General features: G+C 35.0%; 1 protein-coding gene across 5 annotated transcripts in view; it reads left to right on the top strand.

Moving 5' to 3' along the window:
* Positions 1-15971, top strand: part of TTC39B (tetratricopeptide repeat domain 39B) — an 82408-nt gene extending 66437 nt beyond the window's left edge. For all 5 annotated transcript variants that reach the window (XM_039385640.1, XM_039385643.1, XM_039385644.1 and 2 more), the window contains 9 exons: positions 85-152; positions 240-299; positions 606-767; positions 1847-1938; positions 2230-2350; positions 4246-4357; positions 7582-7699; positions 10908-11024; positions 12116-15971. In XM_039385640.1, coding sequence (XP_039241574.1) covers positions 85-152; positions 240-299; positions 606-767; positions 1847-1938; positions 2230-2350; positions 4246-4357; positions 7582-7699; positions 10908-11024; positions 12116-12212 — 947 coding nt within the window. In that variant the 3' untranslated portion in view covers positions 12213-15971. The remainder of the gene's footprint in view (positions 1-84; positions 153-239; positions 300-605; positions 768-1846; positions 1939-2229; positions 2351-4245; positions 4358-7581; positions 7700-10907; positions 11025-12115) is intronic.
* Positions 15972-16391: the final 420 nt, after the last annotated feature.

Raw genomic sequence — 16391 nt, 5'->3', positions numbered from 1 at the left:
AATATAATTTGGAAAAAAATCTTATTCTATGAACTTGGATTTTTTAAGTGCATTGAGTGAGGTTGGTATTTTTGTGTTTTCTAGGTACAGGGGAAGCCAACCTTCAGGAAGCAGAAAGTCTTCTCGAACCCTACCTCCATAAATTTCCAAATGTGTGTATTTTCAATAAATTTTATAAGAGCAATGTAATTCCCTAAGCTTAAAATCCTAACTGGTTATTTTTTTCATCTCCTTTGAAGGGTTCCATTATTCTATTTTATGCTGCTAGAATAGATATACTGAAAGGAAATTTTGAAAAGGTAAATAAATTTTTTCTTTTTAAGGTTTTTGTTTGTTTAGTGTTCAGACTGAGGAGGAAAATTAACTAATTCATCTAAGTAGCTTCTTTTAGTTGGATTGATAACTATACTCAGTTCATGTTCACTGTCAATGTTGATTCCAGCCCTCTCTCTGTAAGTGAGACTGAAAGGGAGGTTTATTTCATTTTACTATCAGGTGTTCTCCACTTGGGTGTTAACTAAGAATTTGCCCTGTGATTAGACATGGCTTTCACATGGAGCTGTAATTGAGCCAGTTTTCATCATTCTTACTTAACTACATTGTAGGCACAGTTAAGATTCCAAGACTGCATAGCAGCCCAGCAAGAGTGGAAACAGATTCATCATCTCTGTTACTGGGAACTGATGTGGTGCTACACCTTCCAGCAGGACTGGCTTCAAGCATATCGATATGCAGACCTGCTCAGCAGAGAGAGCAGGTGGTCTAAGGTAAATGGGCAGGTGGATATTGTTGTGATACACCAGTGGTCTCTCTACAGTTAAATTTACTTTTCAGTTTGCAGAATAAGTGTAATTTTTGCCTTCTTGTAAAACTCATAAGTAAAGGCACAATGGAACCAAAATGGTAGATTTAACTGGGTGGTTAAGGAGGAATTTTTCTTTCACTTATTGAAGCACCAGAGCCATAAGCAGCAGTGTTTTGACCTCTCCAAAAATGGAGGTGCTTACCAGAGCTGTGAAAAAGATGATGTATGGGAAAACCATTAACTTGAGTCTTAAGTCAAGTTCTAACACTCACTAGTAAAACTTGGCTGAAGAAACTGCGCTTGTTGGTTAATTATAAACAAAGAGCATACCTACTCAGCAGATGCTTTGTGACATGCGTAAGCTGCTGGAGACAGGGTCTCTTGAGGAAGTTGAGGTATCAGCTTTTTATTTGTAAAAATGTTTCTCAAAGTATGTACCAAGCACTATGTGTCAATAATTCTTGATGAATTATTGTTGTCTGTTCCTATCTAGACTACAGTTTTATTAGGCTTAATGAAAAAGGGTATACATCCAATTCGTGACAAAAGAGGAAGAGAATAGTATGTTAAACAGGAAGTGCAAATGTCTTGAATAGAATTATGGATGTTTCTTTTTTTTTCTCTGGAAAACCCAGTTATTAAACTTTCCTTGAGTCAATACTCATATTTTCTTTTGTTTTTTTTCAGGGATGTCTCTACATGTAATAGATAATGTAGTAACAGTAATGAACTTTAGAATAGTTATGTCATTTAACCTCATCTCTTTAACAGTGGTTTGCATAATAAATTCTCCTGTTCTTTTCAGGAGACACCTTTAACTTTCTGACTCACTAACTTAAAATATTAATAAATACATTGAAAATAAAATTATAGCATAAATCGTGTGACAAAGGGAATGCTAGACTTTATAGTTCACTATGCCTGAGAATTACTGGAAACACTTCGCTGCAGCAATTGGGGTGAGAGATTCGAGTCCTTAGTGTACTGACTGAAAACAGTGGGTTATATGTGCTAATATGTTGCTATTTCTTTTTGAAATAGGCAATATATGTATTCCAGAAGGCAGCAATTCTATGTATGCTTCCAGAGGATGATTTGAAGAGGACTGGTGAGGACATTGTGTCTTTATTCAGGTAAAAGTTTATAAAGCAACTAGATGTGCAGTCTTTTTTCCCCCATGTCTTTGTCTTGCATGACTTACTTCCTGCTTATAACCATAAACTTTTCAGTTTTTCTCTTTACTTTTAGCATCAGAATATTTAAAATGCTATTCAGCAAACGCACGTTCTATAACTGTGGTCTGAGTGATGTGGAACAATTTAAGATGTTAGACTTCAGGGCAAACAGTAAATCTTACTAAATGAAATGAGATTAAATAGAAGTTGCTTTTTGTAATTTTTGTTTTCTATTTTCCCTTCTTGTAGACAAGTGGATGGTCTAAAACAGAGAATTGCAGGAAAATCTATCCCAACTGAGAAGTTTGCAGTGAGGAAAGCTCGACGCTATGCAAGTGCTCAACCAGTGAAGCTGATATTACCTGCCTTGGTATTTGTTCTTGCTTTGTTTTCATCCTTTTCAGAAAAGAAAACAGTGTATTTCATTATACAGGGTATTATGTGTCTGCATTTTATAATTATTTTTTTAAAGAAGTGCGGCATTCATGCAATGGAATTTTTGTGAAATGTACTAGAGACTGGATCATGCTACCAACTAGTAGTAGTCCAAAACCAGAGCCAGTTTTTTCACATGGAAGTTCAGTCTTGCAGAGAATTGGTTGCTGTTGCCACATGAGGCCAGAAGTCATCTTTCAGTTAGAAACCTGTGTTCATGTTATTAAGTTGGCAGGATTTAAGTCCTTGTCTTCTAGACTCATTAGGAAGTTAAGGAGTACTTCAATACTTTCTATTCTTCTGATGAAAATAAAGAGTGATGGTTGTTTTTTGGTTTTTTTATCTTATATTGAGTCTGAGTAAAATGTGCAGAAGTTAAAGATACGTTACTAATGCTCTTCTAATTTTCCATATTTTCACTTCAGAGGCATTAGTATTCTGTTTATATGTGCACAGCAATGATACTTTTTTGTATGTGTATACTAAAGTCTTTGTACATGCATAATTTACCAACAACTGTAGATGGAAAACATGATTTGAGGAGATTCTTACATTAAAGCTCATTGATATAGAAAGAGGAGTCCAAAGAAAATTTATCTAACAGTTCTAAATTACGTTCTATACTAAATTGCATGTCAAGGACTAAGTAAGAAAGTTGTCTTGGGTTTGTACAGCACAGTTCTTGGCAGTTGTGAGTATTCATATGTTTGCTCTTGCCATCAAATCCAATATCTTTTAATTTAAGAACTTTTTTCATTATGGGTTTGACAGAACTAAGCATAGGGTATGGTTTATTGCTGTAAGCATAAATTAGACAGGACTGCAGAACTGAAACAAATCTACCATGATGTAGTTGATGGTGTCAATAACGCTGCTTCAGATTTTTATAGAGCCAGCTTTTTTTCTCCGTCTTAAAATGCACATATTTACAGCACAAATACAAGTGCAAATATTTCAACAATGTATTGTATCAACTTCAGAATGACATTAGACTTCATATTTCAGAGGTGTAATTACAATTCAAATACAGTAGAACAAATTATACTCCTTTTTGTGATGACTGAGTAAAGATCTTGGCAAAGCTTCATGTTCGTTAGCACTGACTGTGTATTGTCTCGTTCTCTTTAAGTTTTACAATGTGATAATGTATCAAAACAAGCATATTACTTACTATTGTACTGAAGCATCTGGGAAGCTTTGTACCCAGGATTTGCCTTGGGGATTTTTTAATCAGTTTTGTAGAAATTATATTAAAAGCATGTGTTGGATGTGCACACTGGAACCACATTTTTATCCAGAAAGTTGTATCTACTTCCAGTTTTGCTCTATGGAAGGTAACAGTCTACAGATTAGAGCATCTATATATATATAAACACACGAGTGTGTGTTCGGGTACATGCATATAAATGTATACATGCACACACTGAAATGCATACCAAATTTACCTATAACTACTTTCAACTGTTTCTTTAGTTCCTATGGTAAAGGCCACGAATTAAACCTAAAATACACAATTTTACTGATGTGTTACTTGGGTGACAGTAATTTTTAAAGATCTGTGAAAATACATGACAGTAGAATCCATTAAAAAGGTATCAAAACATTCAAAACTTAGAAACCCAGGTTAACTTTGTCAACACACATTCAAAGTAATTTTTCCTCTCCTGTTTGTAGACCTTTTGTATTGTTTAAAACAATTTCTATAGTGTTTTTCTGTTCCAGAACAGTCTTATCAGAGGTTCTCTTTAGTTAAATATTTATGCAATTCCATGATTTGTCTTATATTTTTTTTTTGTTTGGTGGTTTTTTTCTTTTTTTTTTTTTGGTCAGGAAATGATGTATGTCTGGAATGGATTTGCAGTTGTGGGCAAAAGATCAGACCTTACTGAAAACTTACTGGTAACAATTGAAAAAGAAGAAACTGCTCTACAAAATGAAACTAGTAAGTGATCAGTTAAGGTGGAATTAATAATCCATAAGAAATGCTGACATTTTTCTGTGCTTCTGTATAATAATATTCTGTGAGGTAAGTGTTGACTTGGGCAATGTGCCATTAAGTCTGGAGCCATGTGAAAGTTAGGAGTGGTTCTTCAGTATGTTCTTTATCTGGCTGCATTGATGCTGCAGAAGAATACAGAAAACTCAGGAATGTGAGGTTATTGGTAACAGAACATGGGTGGTTCTTGCTAAGTTGTTCCAGTCTCTGAGTGTTCTTGGAGCATAGTCCACTAATTTCTTAAATGTCTGAAAAATACTTTTTCTAAGCCAATTTACACCACACTTAACTTTACTACAGAGGACACATACTGAGCAGAATATGACAAAGTTTAAAAGATATGCTGAAGTGCTATGCATGAATGAGTTTGTTGGGGTTGTTTGGTTGGTTGGTTGGTTTTTTACTTTCTGGGAAAATAAAACATGATTGCTAATTGTAAAATAAAACATACTTAACAATTAAAATTTGACCATAGTTTTTTGCATCTTGATGTGTTTGCAGCATAGATGTTCAGGTTAACATTTAGAGAATTAACCCACAGCTTACTCCTAAAAGAATTTAAATTCCATTATTTCAACAGGTTTAGTGCACAAGTACCTGGTTTTATCAGGTGGGTGCTGTCATCTGTCATGTGAACTTCTTGATAGAATACTCCTTTGAGTTTTTCTAGAATGAATAAATGTTATCTTTTCAAATGATAACTCATTAATAATAATTTCTATTTAACCCAGATTTTAGTCACGCTTATCAACAATTTAGCAAGTTACTTTTGCCACATGGTTAAAACATCAATTATGGTTCATAAAATATATCTAGGTATGATTTACAGTATAAACTGAGGTGATGCATAAAAAGTTATACAGGGACATACAAGAAATACATAGTGGTAAAGTCCTGATAGTATAATAAACCAAATGAGAGTAACTTGGAAGGCCATGATCGAATTTGGTCCCTTAACTTTTTTATGGTCTTTGCTTCTCTGCAGAATCAGTAGTGTCCCTCTTAAATCTCAAGTGGTTTGCCTTTTTTTGCTGTTGTCATAAAGTATAGTGATATGCAAGATATTTGCCAATAAAATAATGTTTCCATGAGTTCTGCATGGAGGCTTCTGACAGAACCTCTTGGGAATCCAGTGCTGTATCATGCAGAGGCTTGTGCTATAAATACTAATCAGTTGTAATGGTAAAGTAAATGTCCTTTCAAATCCCTAAGTAGAGATGTACAAGGTACCAAAATAAAAGGACAGAAGTAAAACAATTGTTTTTCTTGTGGAAATACGCTGTTTGCAAATAGGATGTAATCTGTAAGCATGTATAATTTCTGTGTCTTTTTTTAGTAATAACTTCAACCAAATATAGTTCTGTTCTGGACTTTGCTTATGTGACCCTGATTTGCTTTTAAAGATATGGACTCAGACAAGATAAAGACTCTAATTACCAGAATTGCTGCTGAATTAAGACCCAAAGCAAAAGTGATTAAGGCTATTAGCAGAGCATGACAAGGTTACAATATTACTTTAAGAGACAGTTTTAAGTACTAGATAGTGTTGAAGGATTGCTAAAGTGTTGTAAAAAAGTGTGTTGATTATACACAAAAGTCATTTAGGGATTGAGACTTCTTAGGCAGGGCTGTTTTTACTTCATTTGCTTCGCATGAACAGTCACAGCAAGGACTCTCTCAAGGATTGCAAGTAATTTTATGTTGTATAGAGCTGAAAATAGAGATGGTAGAAGGAACAGATGAAAGATATTAGAGATGTAGTTTTTTCATTTTTTCCCCTCAGGATTTCTTGAAATCTTATTTTTCCATTGTTGTAATTTCCAAAGTATAAAAAAGGAATATGTAACTCCAAGAAAAATTAAATAGTTTCTTGTTTAGTAATTTGGATAGTGATACTTCCTCTGGTGTAGAGGACTGCAAGAAGATGGTTCTCCCAGGCTGATTGCTAGGTTGTCTGTACTAAATCTGTGCATTTATTGTCATTTACTGTTATTGTTTTGGCATATTAGCTTTTATTCTTTTGGGAAATACCAGGGAGATAGTAGTTGTAGTTGTTAAAGACTGGCGAGCCTTTACTGACATGAGTGCATGCCCTCAGTAATTTCAATGAATAAGTCCTTCAGGAGACAGTCACATGAAGTGAGTACCTTAGCCTAGCAAAACAGGCTAGAGAGAATGGAAAGTACTTATCTGCTGTGCTTCTGCATTCCACTAAAAGCTCAGTGTGTGAGTTTCTATCTATTGAGACTTTCTAGGTTTAAACACAGACAGAAATAAGCCTGAATGTAGTGGTAAAGCACTTTGTTGAATCCTAAAATGTGTTAGTCTTGCATGTTTCAGAACTGTTTACGTAGGATTTCTTTGGCAGACTATTAAGAAAAAAATTAACGTGACCTTAGGGAGCTGGTAATTAGTTGTAAAGAACATGATCTGAAGGGAGAATGTTTTGCTTCCTGAATTGTTAATGTATGTGCCGCCATCTGTCTATCCATATGTGTTTTCTTTCCTCTCTTTTCCCTCCTTGCACACAGCAAATGCTATAAACTAAGGGAACAAAAAAGGACCACACTTGTTAAGTAAATTTTGAATTGATTCAAAAACCTTCTTTCAACTGGTATTTTTAGTCTTACTGAAGGTAAAACTTCATTGAATTTTTCAAATGTTATTCATTATACTGAGTCTTCTTAATCATTAGAGATGATGGAATTACTATGGTTTCTTGAATTTGTACTGCAAAATAGTGCTTCTGAAAAGCTCTATAGGACAGAATCATAGTGTGATTTTGTGCTTTTTCATGTTACTGGTGCTACTGGAGGTCTGCAAGTGCTCTGTAACAGGGGAAGCTATTAAGATAATGTGGTGGTTCCTATCTCACTGTAGGTTTAGATATTACAAGTACAGAAATCTTTAATGCCAGTCTGTGCCTGTTTGTTGACTGTTTCAATTTCTTCTTATTCTTTGACTCTCTTTAAAGAGAAAGATGCAGATGTTTTGGACACATCTTCTTTAGTAGACAGTATTTTAAATTATGCATGAAGATTTTGTACATTTTGGGGTGTAAAACATAAGAAACAACATCCTGAGTCTGAATACATATTCCCTACTGAAAATCTAATTTTCCTTTTCACAGTGTCTTATAATTGTTTGACATATCTTGCTTTTCCTGTTAGATCCCAATGAGTATTATGTGGATGATGTGTGCATGTTACAGCTACTGAAGGGCCTGTGCCTGAAACACTTGGGAAGACTCATGCAAGCTGAACTGTGTTTCAGTAAAGTAATTCAAAGGTAAAATAGTAACAGAAATAAACTTTAAATCTTTATATTTTAAAGCTTTTGGTGAAATTTCTGATACTCTTAGAAATTGTCAAGTTAGAATTTTGAATAATTAAATTTCAGCATCCTTTTAAAGACCTGAAATTAAAATACCTCTGAAAGCAGTCAGAGAACCACAAAACTTTGCTAGTATTTTTCTGTGGCAATGTAGCATTTATATAGCTTTATATATGTTGTGTTTTAGACCACATAAATCAAACTGTTGGGTAACACATGCAAATGTATTTGGAATTGTACTTGCAGAACTATCAGTAAGTAAAGATAATTCACTTAGGTTTCCTGGGGTTTTTCTCAGGATTTAGTAGTTAATGCTTCCCCATGTAGATGAGAAGTTGTTGTTGCTACTTGTTTCAGCTGAAAACTTGATTTTCCTGTGTTACAGATTTATGAAATACTTTAGGTGTCAGATCCATGTCTCCTGTAATAACTTCTCATTGTAAAACATGAGTCATGTGCTGGTTGTAGTTGTAAACTTTTTATAGGTTTTAAAGTATTTGGGCTGAAAAAGCATTTTTACGTGAGCAATTTTTCTAACAAGTAATTTACAAAATTTAATACTTCGGGAGAATTTGTTATGTGTAATTGTATTGTATGTTTTTATTTTCTTGCCATTTTGTTTTCTTTTGCCATTTTTAAGATCCTGTGTGAGTTTAGTCAAACACTTTGCAAATTACAAAGCAGTGGGTTTTGACTGATTGCAAGTTAAAGGAATGGTATTTCTGGAAAATCTTGTTCCAAAGGTAGTTGGCAATGTGTAGGCTTTTAGAGCTGAGATATTAAAAAAAAATTTAAAGACAACAGTTCTTCATAAAGTGTTTGTTTTGCATGGGGAGGAGGAGAAGGTTTCTGGTAAATTAAATACATTTTGTTCAGCTTTACTTTCTACATGTCTAGGGCTGCTACAGTGCTTTAAGACTATTTATCACATCAGCAGTCCCCCTGCTCAAAGACATGCTTTCTGTTCATCAAGACTTGTCTTGATGGATGAGGTGCCTCTGTAGAAGTGCTGCTGAAAATATCGAGAGCTTTCCCAGTACTTGTTAAGAACTTTTTTGTTCTGCAGTATTGGTTGATGCTGTTCTGTCCAGATAAGAATCAGATTTGCTTGTAAAAGGCACAGAAAAGGCCAAGATACATTATAATCTTCTTCACCTCATTCTCTAGTGGCAAGATCAGGAGTTTGAGATCCATGAAACCCATGGGGAAGTCTGGAACAAGGAAGAATTACCCTTGATGGAGGAGGGTCAGGTTAGGAGAAGTGTGAACAGACTAGGCATATGTATGTTCATGGCAACTGGATGTATCTAAGTATATAGGACATTGGCATATATCCATGAGTGCTGAGGGAGCTGGCCAATGTCGTTGTGACACCATTATCTTTGGAAGGTCATGGCAATTAGAGGAAGCTCATGGAGACCAGAAGGAAACAAATGTCACCTCTATCTTCAAGAAGGGCAAGAAGAAGGATCTGGGAAACTTCAGGCCAATCAAATTCTCATCAGTCCCTGGGAAGGTGGAGTAGTCAGGATGGATTTATGAAAGGGAAATAATACCTAACCATCCTTATAGTCTTCCACAATAAGATGAATGACTCAGTAGATGGTGGGTGTTCTTTATCTTGGCTTTAGAAAGGTTTTTAAGAGTCTCCTACAATGTCATCACAAAGAAACTGATGGAAATATCAACTAGATAAGTGGATGATGAGGTGGGTTGAAATCTGACTGAACTGCTGGTTTTGAAGGGCTGTGATAAGCAGCATGAAGTCACCAGTGGAGCAATGCAGAGTTCAGTGCTGGGACCAGTAGTTTTTAGCATCATCATTAAGAAGCTGATGATGGAACAAAATGCAAGCTCAGCAAATGTGCTGTTGATACAAAGTGGGAGGAGTAATTGATAAGCCAGAAGGATATGCTGCCATTCAGAGAAACCTAGGCAGGTTGGAGGAATAGGTTACCAGTAATATCATGAAGTTCCACAATGGGAATCATTTCCAACCCCTGGAGAGCAATATCCCCATGCACCAGCACAGGCTGGAGGCTGACTGCTTGGAGAGCAGCTTGTCAGAAAATGACTCAGGGATCCGGGGTGTCATATTCCACCTGGAGCTGACCATGAGTCAGCAATGTGCCTTTGCAATGTAGTGTCCTGAGTTGCATTAGGAAGACTGTCCTCAGGAGGTCAGGGTGGTGATCCTCCTCCCATCTCAGCACTGGTGAGCCCACATCTGGAGTACCATCTCTGGACTTGGACTTACTTATAAGAGAGGCACGTACACATTAGAACAAGTCTAACAATGATGATTAAAGGATTGAAGCATTTGTCTTATAAGAAGAAGCTGAGAGATCAGGGAGTGTTCAGCCTAGAGAAGAGAAGACCTAAAAAGAGTGCATAAGACTGAGGGAGAGAACTTTCTTCAGTGGTGCCCAGTGATGGAACAAGAGATAATGGGCAAGAACTAAAATATAGGAAATACTGTTTAAACATAAGGGGGTGGGTTTTGGTTTGTTTGTTTGTCTGTTTTAGTTTACTGTCAAGTTGGTCAAACACTGGCACAGGTTGTGCAGACTCCAGACTGGAGTCTCCATCCTTGAATATATTTGAAAGTTCTGGACAGTTTGCTGCTGTTGGCATTACTTTGAGCAGGGGATTGGATTAGATGATCTTCAGAGATGCCTTCAGTAATTCTGAAAATTTCTTGAATTGAAGAAAAGGTGAATTTTCTTACTTCTCTGCAATTTGTTCAGACAAGCTAGAGTAAAGCAGTCTTAATTCTGTGTGGAAATACAATATTTGTATTATACTGCATAACCTAAAGAATGTTTTTATCTCAGGGTAGGGCTTTGAATGGTTGGGAGTTTTTTTTTATCTGTATGTCACACAATAGGATCCTAGTCTTCTGTTTGTTGTAGCTTGGGTAACATACGACAGTACAAAAGTAAGGTAGGAAAGATAAATTTGTACTCCTAGAAGGTCACGTTGGCAGTATTTTACATCAACTGTGTAGAAGTATAATTACTGTGTACAGAGCTAACCAGTAAAAAAGGTTCCAGAGAGTTTTCTCTGGCTACACGCTCTTAGAGGCAGTGATTGCATTTAGAAGTTAACTGGTTGCTTGAGACAAGGTTGTAAGTAACCATTTCTGAATTTTTCTGGTTTCTAGTGAGAAGCAAATAAAATACGATAGTTACTTGGTGCCGTTCACCCTATATGAATTAGGTCTTCTGTACAAACAACAGGATGAAAGAGAAAAAGCAATAAGATACATAGAAACTGCAAAGTAAGTGGATTTATTTTCTTTATTACCCTGTAAATTAAGAATAGCTGAATATTTGTAGCAATGAAGGCGTGTGGTTTTTTTTCCTCCTGACAACTTCTTTACAAAATACAACTCATTATAAATCCATGTTCTTGGTTTGGACAACTTGTCCAAACCAAGTAGTTGAATTTTGCATTTTCATGAAACTCTCTCCTTCAGACACAGTGTAGAGAGAATCAAAAAAGACACAGTATTAAGGGAAAATATTTCCTCTTCATTTGGGCTACAATGGAGATGCTGAAGCTCCACTGCATGCATGGGATGGAGCTGGAGAGTCCAGAGAAAGGATCTGTACCACTCTGTCCCAGAGACCAGCTGCGAGGCCTAAACCTGCTGCACTAAAGGTGTTAGAGAAGTAGATTAAAAGCCAGTACACGTCTGCCCACACACCTTTTTGCTTTCACATCTTGTCACAGAAGAGCAGCTGAAGCTAAATTTACTGTAGGAGCAGCATGTTTGCATCATCTGTAGATTGTAGTATGGGGTAGAATGTCCCTTGCGTGTACAGAGAAGTGTACCAATCATGCAACGGTGTTGTAAATGTGAGTTAGAAACAAAAGCATTTTTAGAAACATAGTTTTTTGTCCAGTGCAGTTTGTATTTACTTTTGGGGTTTTTTTTGGGGGGAGGGTGTGGGATGGGGGGTACGTTTACATAATGTGGTTTCTCTGTGTTTTATTACTCTGACTGAGTTGTGTTTTGAGGCAGAACATACACTTTCAGTTAACAGCCTTACTTTTCTGTAGTATTTTGACTTGTCTTTTTACAGCAAACTTCAGTAATTGGAAGGACTGTTAAAAGGACCAAAATAAGTGAAAGTGATGTAAGACATGGGTTCAGTTTATCAGGACGTTTAATTTTTTTACTGATATAAGGCTTATCTGCTCAGTTTGTGGATGAAGCTTTCAATGTCTTGTAACTTGTATCTGTGTCAACCTCTGTTTCCTCTTGAAGGAATGAAGGCTGTTAACTTCGGTACTTCCTTGCATGTGTGAAGTAGAAATAATCCAGTTTAAGCATCTTTTTGTTTAAATAACTTGTATGTTTTGCAGAAACAACTATAAAGAATACTCTATGGAGTCCAGGTTGCACTTCAGAATTCATGCAGCACTTGACAGCTTGAAGATGTCGCCTGCTTCAACACCTTGAATGAGGACGGATGCTTTTCATGCATACAATAAATAGCCTACACAATCTTTTTGCAATCTTTTTTTAATCATAGAAAAGAACATAATGATTGTTTTCTGTCATTTCTGATTTGATGTATATCATTCCCATAGACTTCTTTTTCTGTGTAGCGCCTACACTGTATCTACTTGCTATTTTAAAGAAGACCTTATATTTTGTTTGATAAAAATAATTTAATATTTGACTTAAATGGGGGATATTTTAAAAAAAAAGATGGTGCAATAAAGTTTAATGCGAACACTATTTTTTTATATGAGAACAGATGCTGGTTATGCAGTGGAACTGGTAATAATTTAGCATTTTTTGAAAGTTTGATTTTCTGCAGTACACTTGAGACCTTTTTGCTTCTGGAATAAAAAATAAAAAAGCAGATAACCTTACCCACATTTGGCACAAGCTATTCTGAAATTTGTGTTCCAGAGGAAAAAAATTGTCATCTTTGACTTAATTTCATTTTGGGAACAAAATGAACCTGTCTAAAGTGCAATATTTTTACATTGTCAGAGGATGCTAAGCAGGGCTACAGTTATAACGTCTTTGTAGGTCTATTTCACTTAAAATAAGTTCTTACAGGGGATATTTTCCAGTCATAGAAAAGCATGACTATAAGTGACATTAAGAAATCGTTCTGTATCGTTGCTTTGAAGCAGAATCAACAGTCTTGAGTTGTTCCTGACAGACTTGTTTGACTTGTTTAACAATTAAAAAAAAAAAAAAAAAGCTTGCACTGAGAACATTCATTTTGCAACTTACATAGGATGTTTTTCCCAGTGGGAAAAGACTGGGAAATTTTGCTTGGTTTCTACCCCAAATAATTCTTGGTACAACTGAAACTAGTTTTTTCCCATCTTTCCTGTCATAGACCTGGAGAAAGGATTGTTCTTTTCCTTTTTGAAGCAATCTTTTAATATATGAAAACTAGTACCCTTTTTGGTATTCTCTGTTCTTGGATACCAACCAAAAAAAAAATAATTGAGGAACATATATATTTTCCTAATTATGGGAATAACTCATATTAATGGAATTTGATTGTACATCAAAAAGGGAATCCACTTTTAAAATTGCAGTTGAGAAAATGCACGTATTTTAATCTAATTTCTACCAAAAATATGTAGTAAAATCGAGATATTTATAAGAGCATGCATTTCTCTTTTCGTTGTAATATGGGAATAGCAGTATCAAATTAAATTTCTGATTTCTTTAGATATGCAGATTCTATCTGTCTGTTTTTAAAAATAAGAATATATTTGATTTTAATTTAAGTATACACCCAGTAACTGTTCTTTCACTAGTTACTGCAAAATTGTCCATTTCCATATTTTATCAATGCCAGTATATTTACTTCTGCATGTAAATTCATAGTAACTGTGCTCATCTATGTGATTCGCTGCCCTAAACTTGCATCTAAGAAAAAATGGGACAAAAGGAATAGGTGAAAAGTATATCTTTAGTAAATGAGTAACTGAAGTTCCTAATTAAACAGTCAATGTAATGTAAATGCAATCATTACTCTTCTCAAGTGACTGAGAGCACAGCTTTCTTCTATGACTTTATAAATAACTGGGTCGTTTAATTGCTTATAATTCTGTAATACAGCAGCATACTGTAAGGGTCTAAAAGGTCAAGTAAGGGTTTAAAAATATTAGCTAAATAAACATAATGGATCTTTCAAAGTGGAAACCTGATCCGAAGTCTGTTTTCTTCACTGGTTTGGATTTGTGCCTACTGTAAATGTGTAACTATGTTATTGTGTAAAATTATACACATGTAGGTGTGAAGCTAGAGGTACCCGAGACACTGAATCACTGATAAAATAAGCATGCTTATTTTAAAATACATTCTACTGACTGTAGCTAAAGTACAAAACAGAGAGTAGCGTATGCTGCCAACTGACTTCTCTAATTATTTATCCATTTATACATCTGATTGTAAGCTGTAGTCAACATAAACAGACAATAGTTTTAATACATCGATGGGCATTTACATGTGCAGTTTAGGATTACTTTGGCCTGATCCAATTATTGGATATTGGCAGTCAAATGAGACTACTTCAGTTTCTTGTAGAAGGTGATGGAAACAATTGCAGGTAAAATTTCTGTAATCTGTATTTCAAACAGTACTTCACTCTACAGAAGAGTTAGAACTGGGACTACAGACTCTCAGGATGGAGCATAAAGTAGTTTCTGATCTCTGGTTCTTGTGGGGAGTGTCTTCCAGTTAGTATTTCATTAGTGTTTTTTTGAAAGTTTAGTACAAAGCATCATGTCACAGTGTACTTTTTTCCATGGGTAATGTCACTGACTGAAGGGAGACTAAAAAACAACTTTATTTTCTTCAGTTCAGCCTTCTGAAGTCAATATTATTGCCCTGTGTATGTTACACTTAATTTCTTAAGTACTATTTAGAGCTTGTCTCCTTTTCTGTGCTGTGGTTCCAAACTTTGTTAGAAAAATTGATTGATCAAGTTGCTTAACATTAAGCTTTATTCTGGACATTTTTTTCCAACTTACTAACAGTACATGTGAGAGTGATTTTTAACCCTTCACTTGAAGTAGGTCTCCACAGAGCTGTAAGAGATGCTTGATTTTCCAAACGCTGTAGAAGCGCGTCTCCCCTACGCAATATGTCATTGGTGGAGTGTTATTTAGGACATTATGTCTGAGTTAAGTGATCTGTGGCTAAGAGTTCAGACAAAAGGTCTGTGGGTTTTTTTGGTTTGTTGGTTCATTGTTTTTGTGGGGGGTTTTTGGTTGATTTTTTTTTTTTTTTAAATCTGCTGAGTACTATATTGGGCCTTAAATATAGCTCTGATTTAATCTTAACTGCTCTTTATAATCTTCACCTCACTTACTCATCTTCATGGGAATTTTGAATATTGTGCTGAGACTTTGAAACTGAGCAAAGCATTTTCCCTATGATGATCTAGCCTTTCTCAATAATACTAGTAATTATAATATATACAAGAGCAAATTTAATTTGTTAGTTTAGGCAAGCAAGGCTAAACTTACACAGATAGGTTATGAGAAAAGGTCATTTACATCTTTTTGATAATAGATGTATTTTTTTTTAAGGTAAGCAATAATAAATTAGCCTGATTTTATGGCAAAGCTTCTCTTTGAATAAGAATTGCCTACTTAGAATCTATTACAAAAAACTTCTTGTCTGTGCATATCATGTTAATCTATTGGTGAAAGATCACTGTACAATGGTTTTTATGTCCTTGCTCATCAGTTTTTAACAAAAATTGGAAAAAAATGCATGTCAAAAGAAAGCTGATGCAAGATTGTTACGTAAATGTTCTAATGCACAGTTGTTGCACTTTATGGCCAGAAAAATGTACAATGATCTTGTTTTGCTTCTAAAATGCCTTGCAAAATAATGTGTAAAATAAGTAATTTCTTATCACAAATTCAACTTAGACTTTGCAATTATTTTATTACTAATCTTAATGTTTCATGTATTTTTATTTCTGTATATTCTTACACAGCATAGTTCAACAAAGAATGTTTATATTTGCTCTGGTGCTGCAGTTTTTTTGCTTCTAAACTACTGAGGTTTGCACATGTTCATATCTGGTACTTGAGTAAATAACGAAATCAGAATAACAGAGGATGATGAATGAAATATGTTCTGGTTTAAATGTAGAAATGTTCATTGTGATGCATTGGAATGGATTCTCACCTCAGAGGAATAAATCACATATTATGCTTGTGCTACCAAGTGCTGAATTAGGCATTGTATTCTAGTTGCACATAAAGAACCTTCAGCTGAGATTTATCAAAGCAATAGCAACAAAAAAGTTGAGTTTAAACATGCTATATTGGGAATAGCGTTCTCTTTATTTACCTGTCTAGGCTGAGAGGTTGTACGAAGGTGTCAAGGTCTAGGAGGAAAGGAAGGGTCTTTTGAAATATAGATAGCAAATATAAAATAAGACACTTTAATCTTAATTTCTCACCAGTGATAAAATCATACCGTTAAATGCTATGAAATACAGGTGTGATTAATAATTGACTCACTCTATTATTAGTTACTTAATTAAATTCAGTGGGGGCTATACCTAATATACTTCTAGCATTCTTTTAAAATCCCGACATTAAAAACTCTAAACTATAATCATCTGATCAGCTCAACACTTGG

Source organism: Pipra filicauda, unplaced genomic scaffold (assembly GCF_003945595.2).
Source record: "Pipra filicauda isolate LSUMZ 115617 unplaced genomic scaffold, ASM394559v2 scaffold426_size588282_pilon, whole genome shotgun sequence".
Lineage (NCBI taxonomy): Eukaryota > Metazoa > Chordata > Aves > Passeriformes > Pipridae > Pipra > Pipra filicauda.
This window is presented reverse-complemented; position numbering and strand designations above follow the sequence as displayed.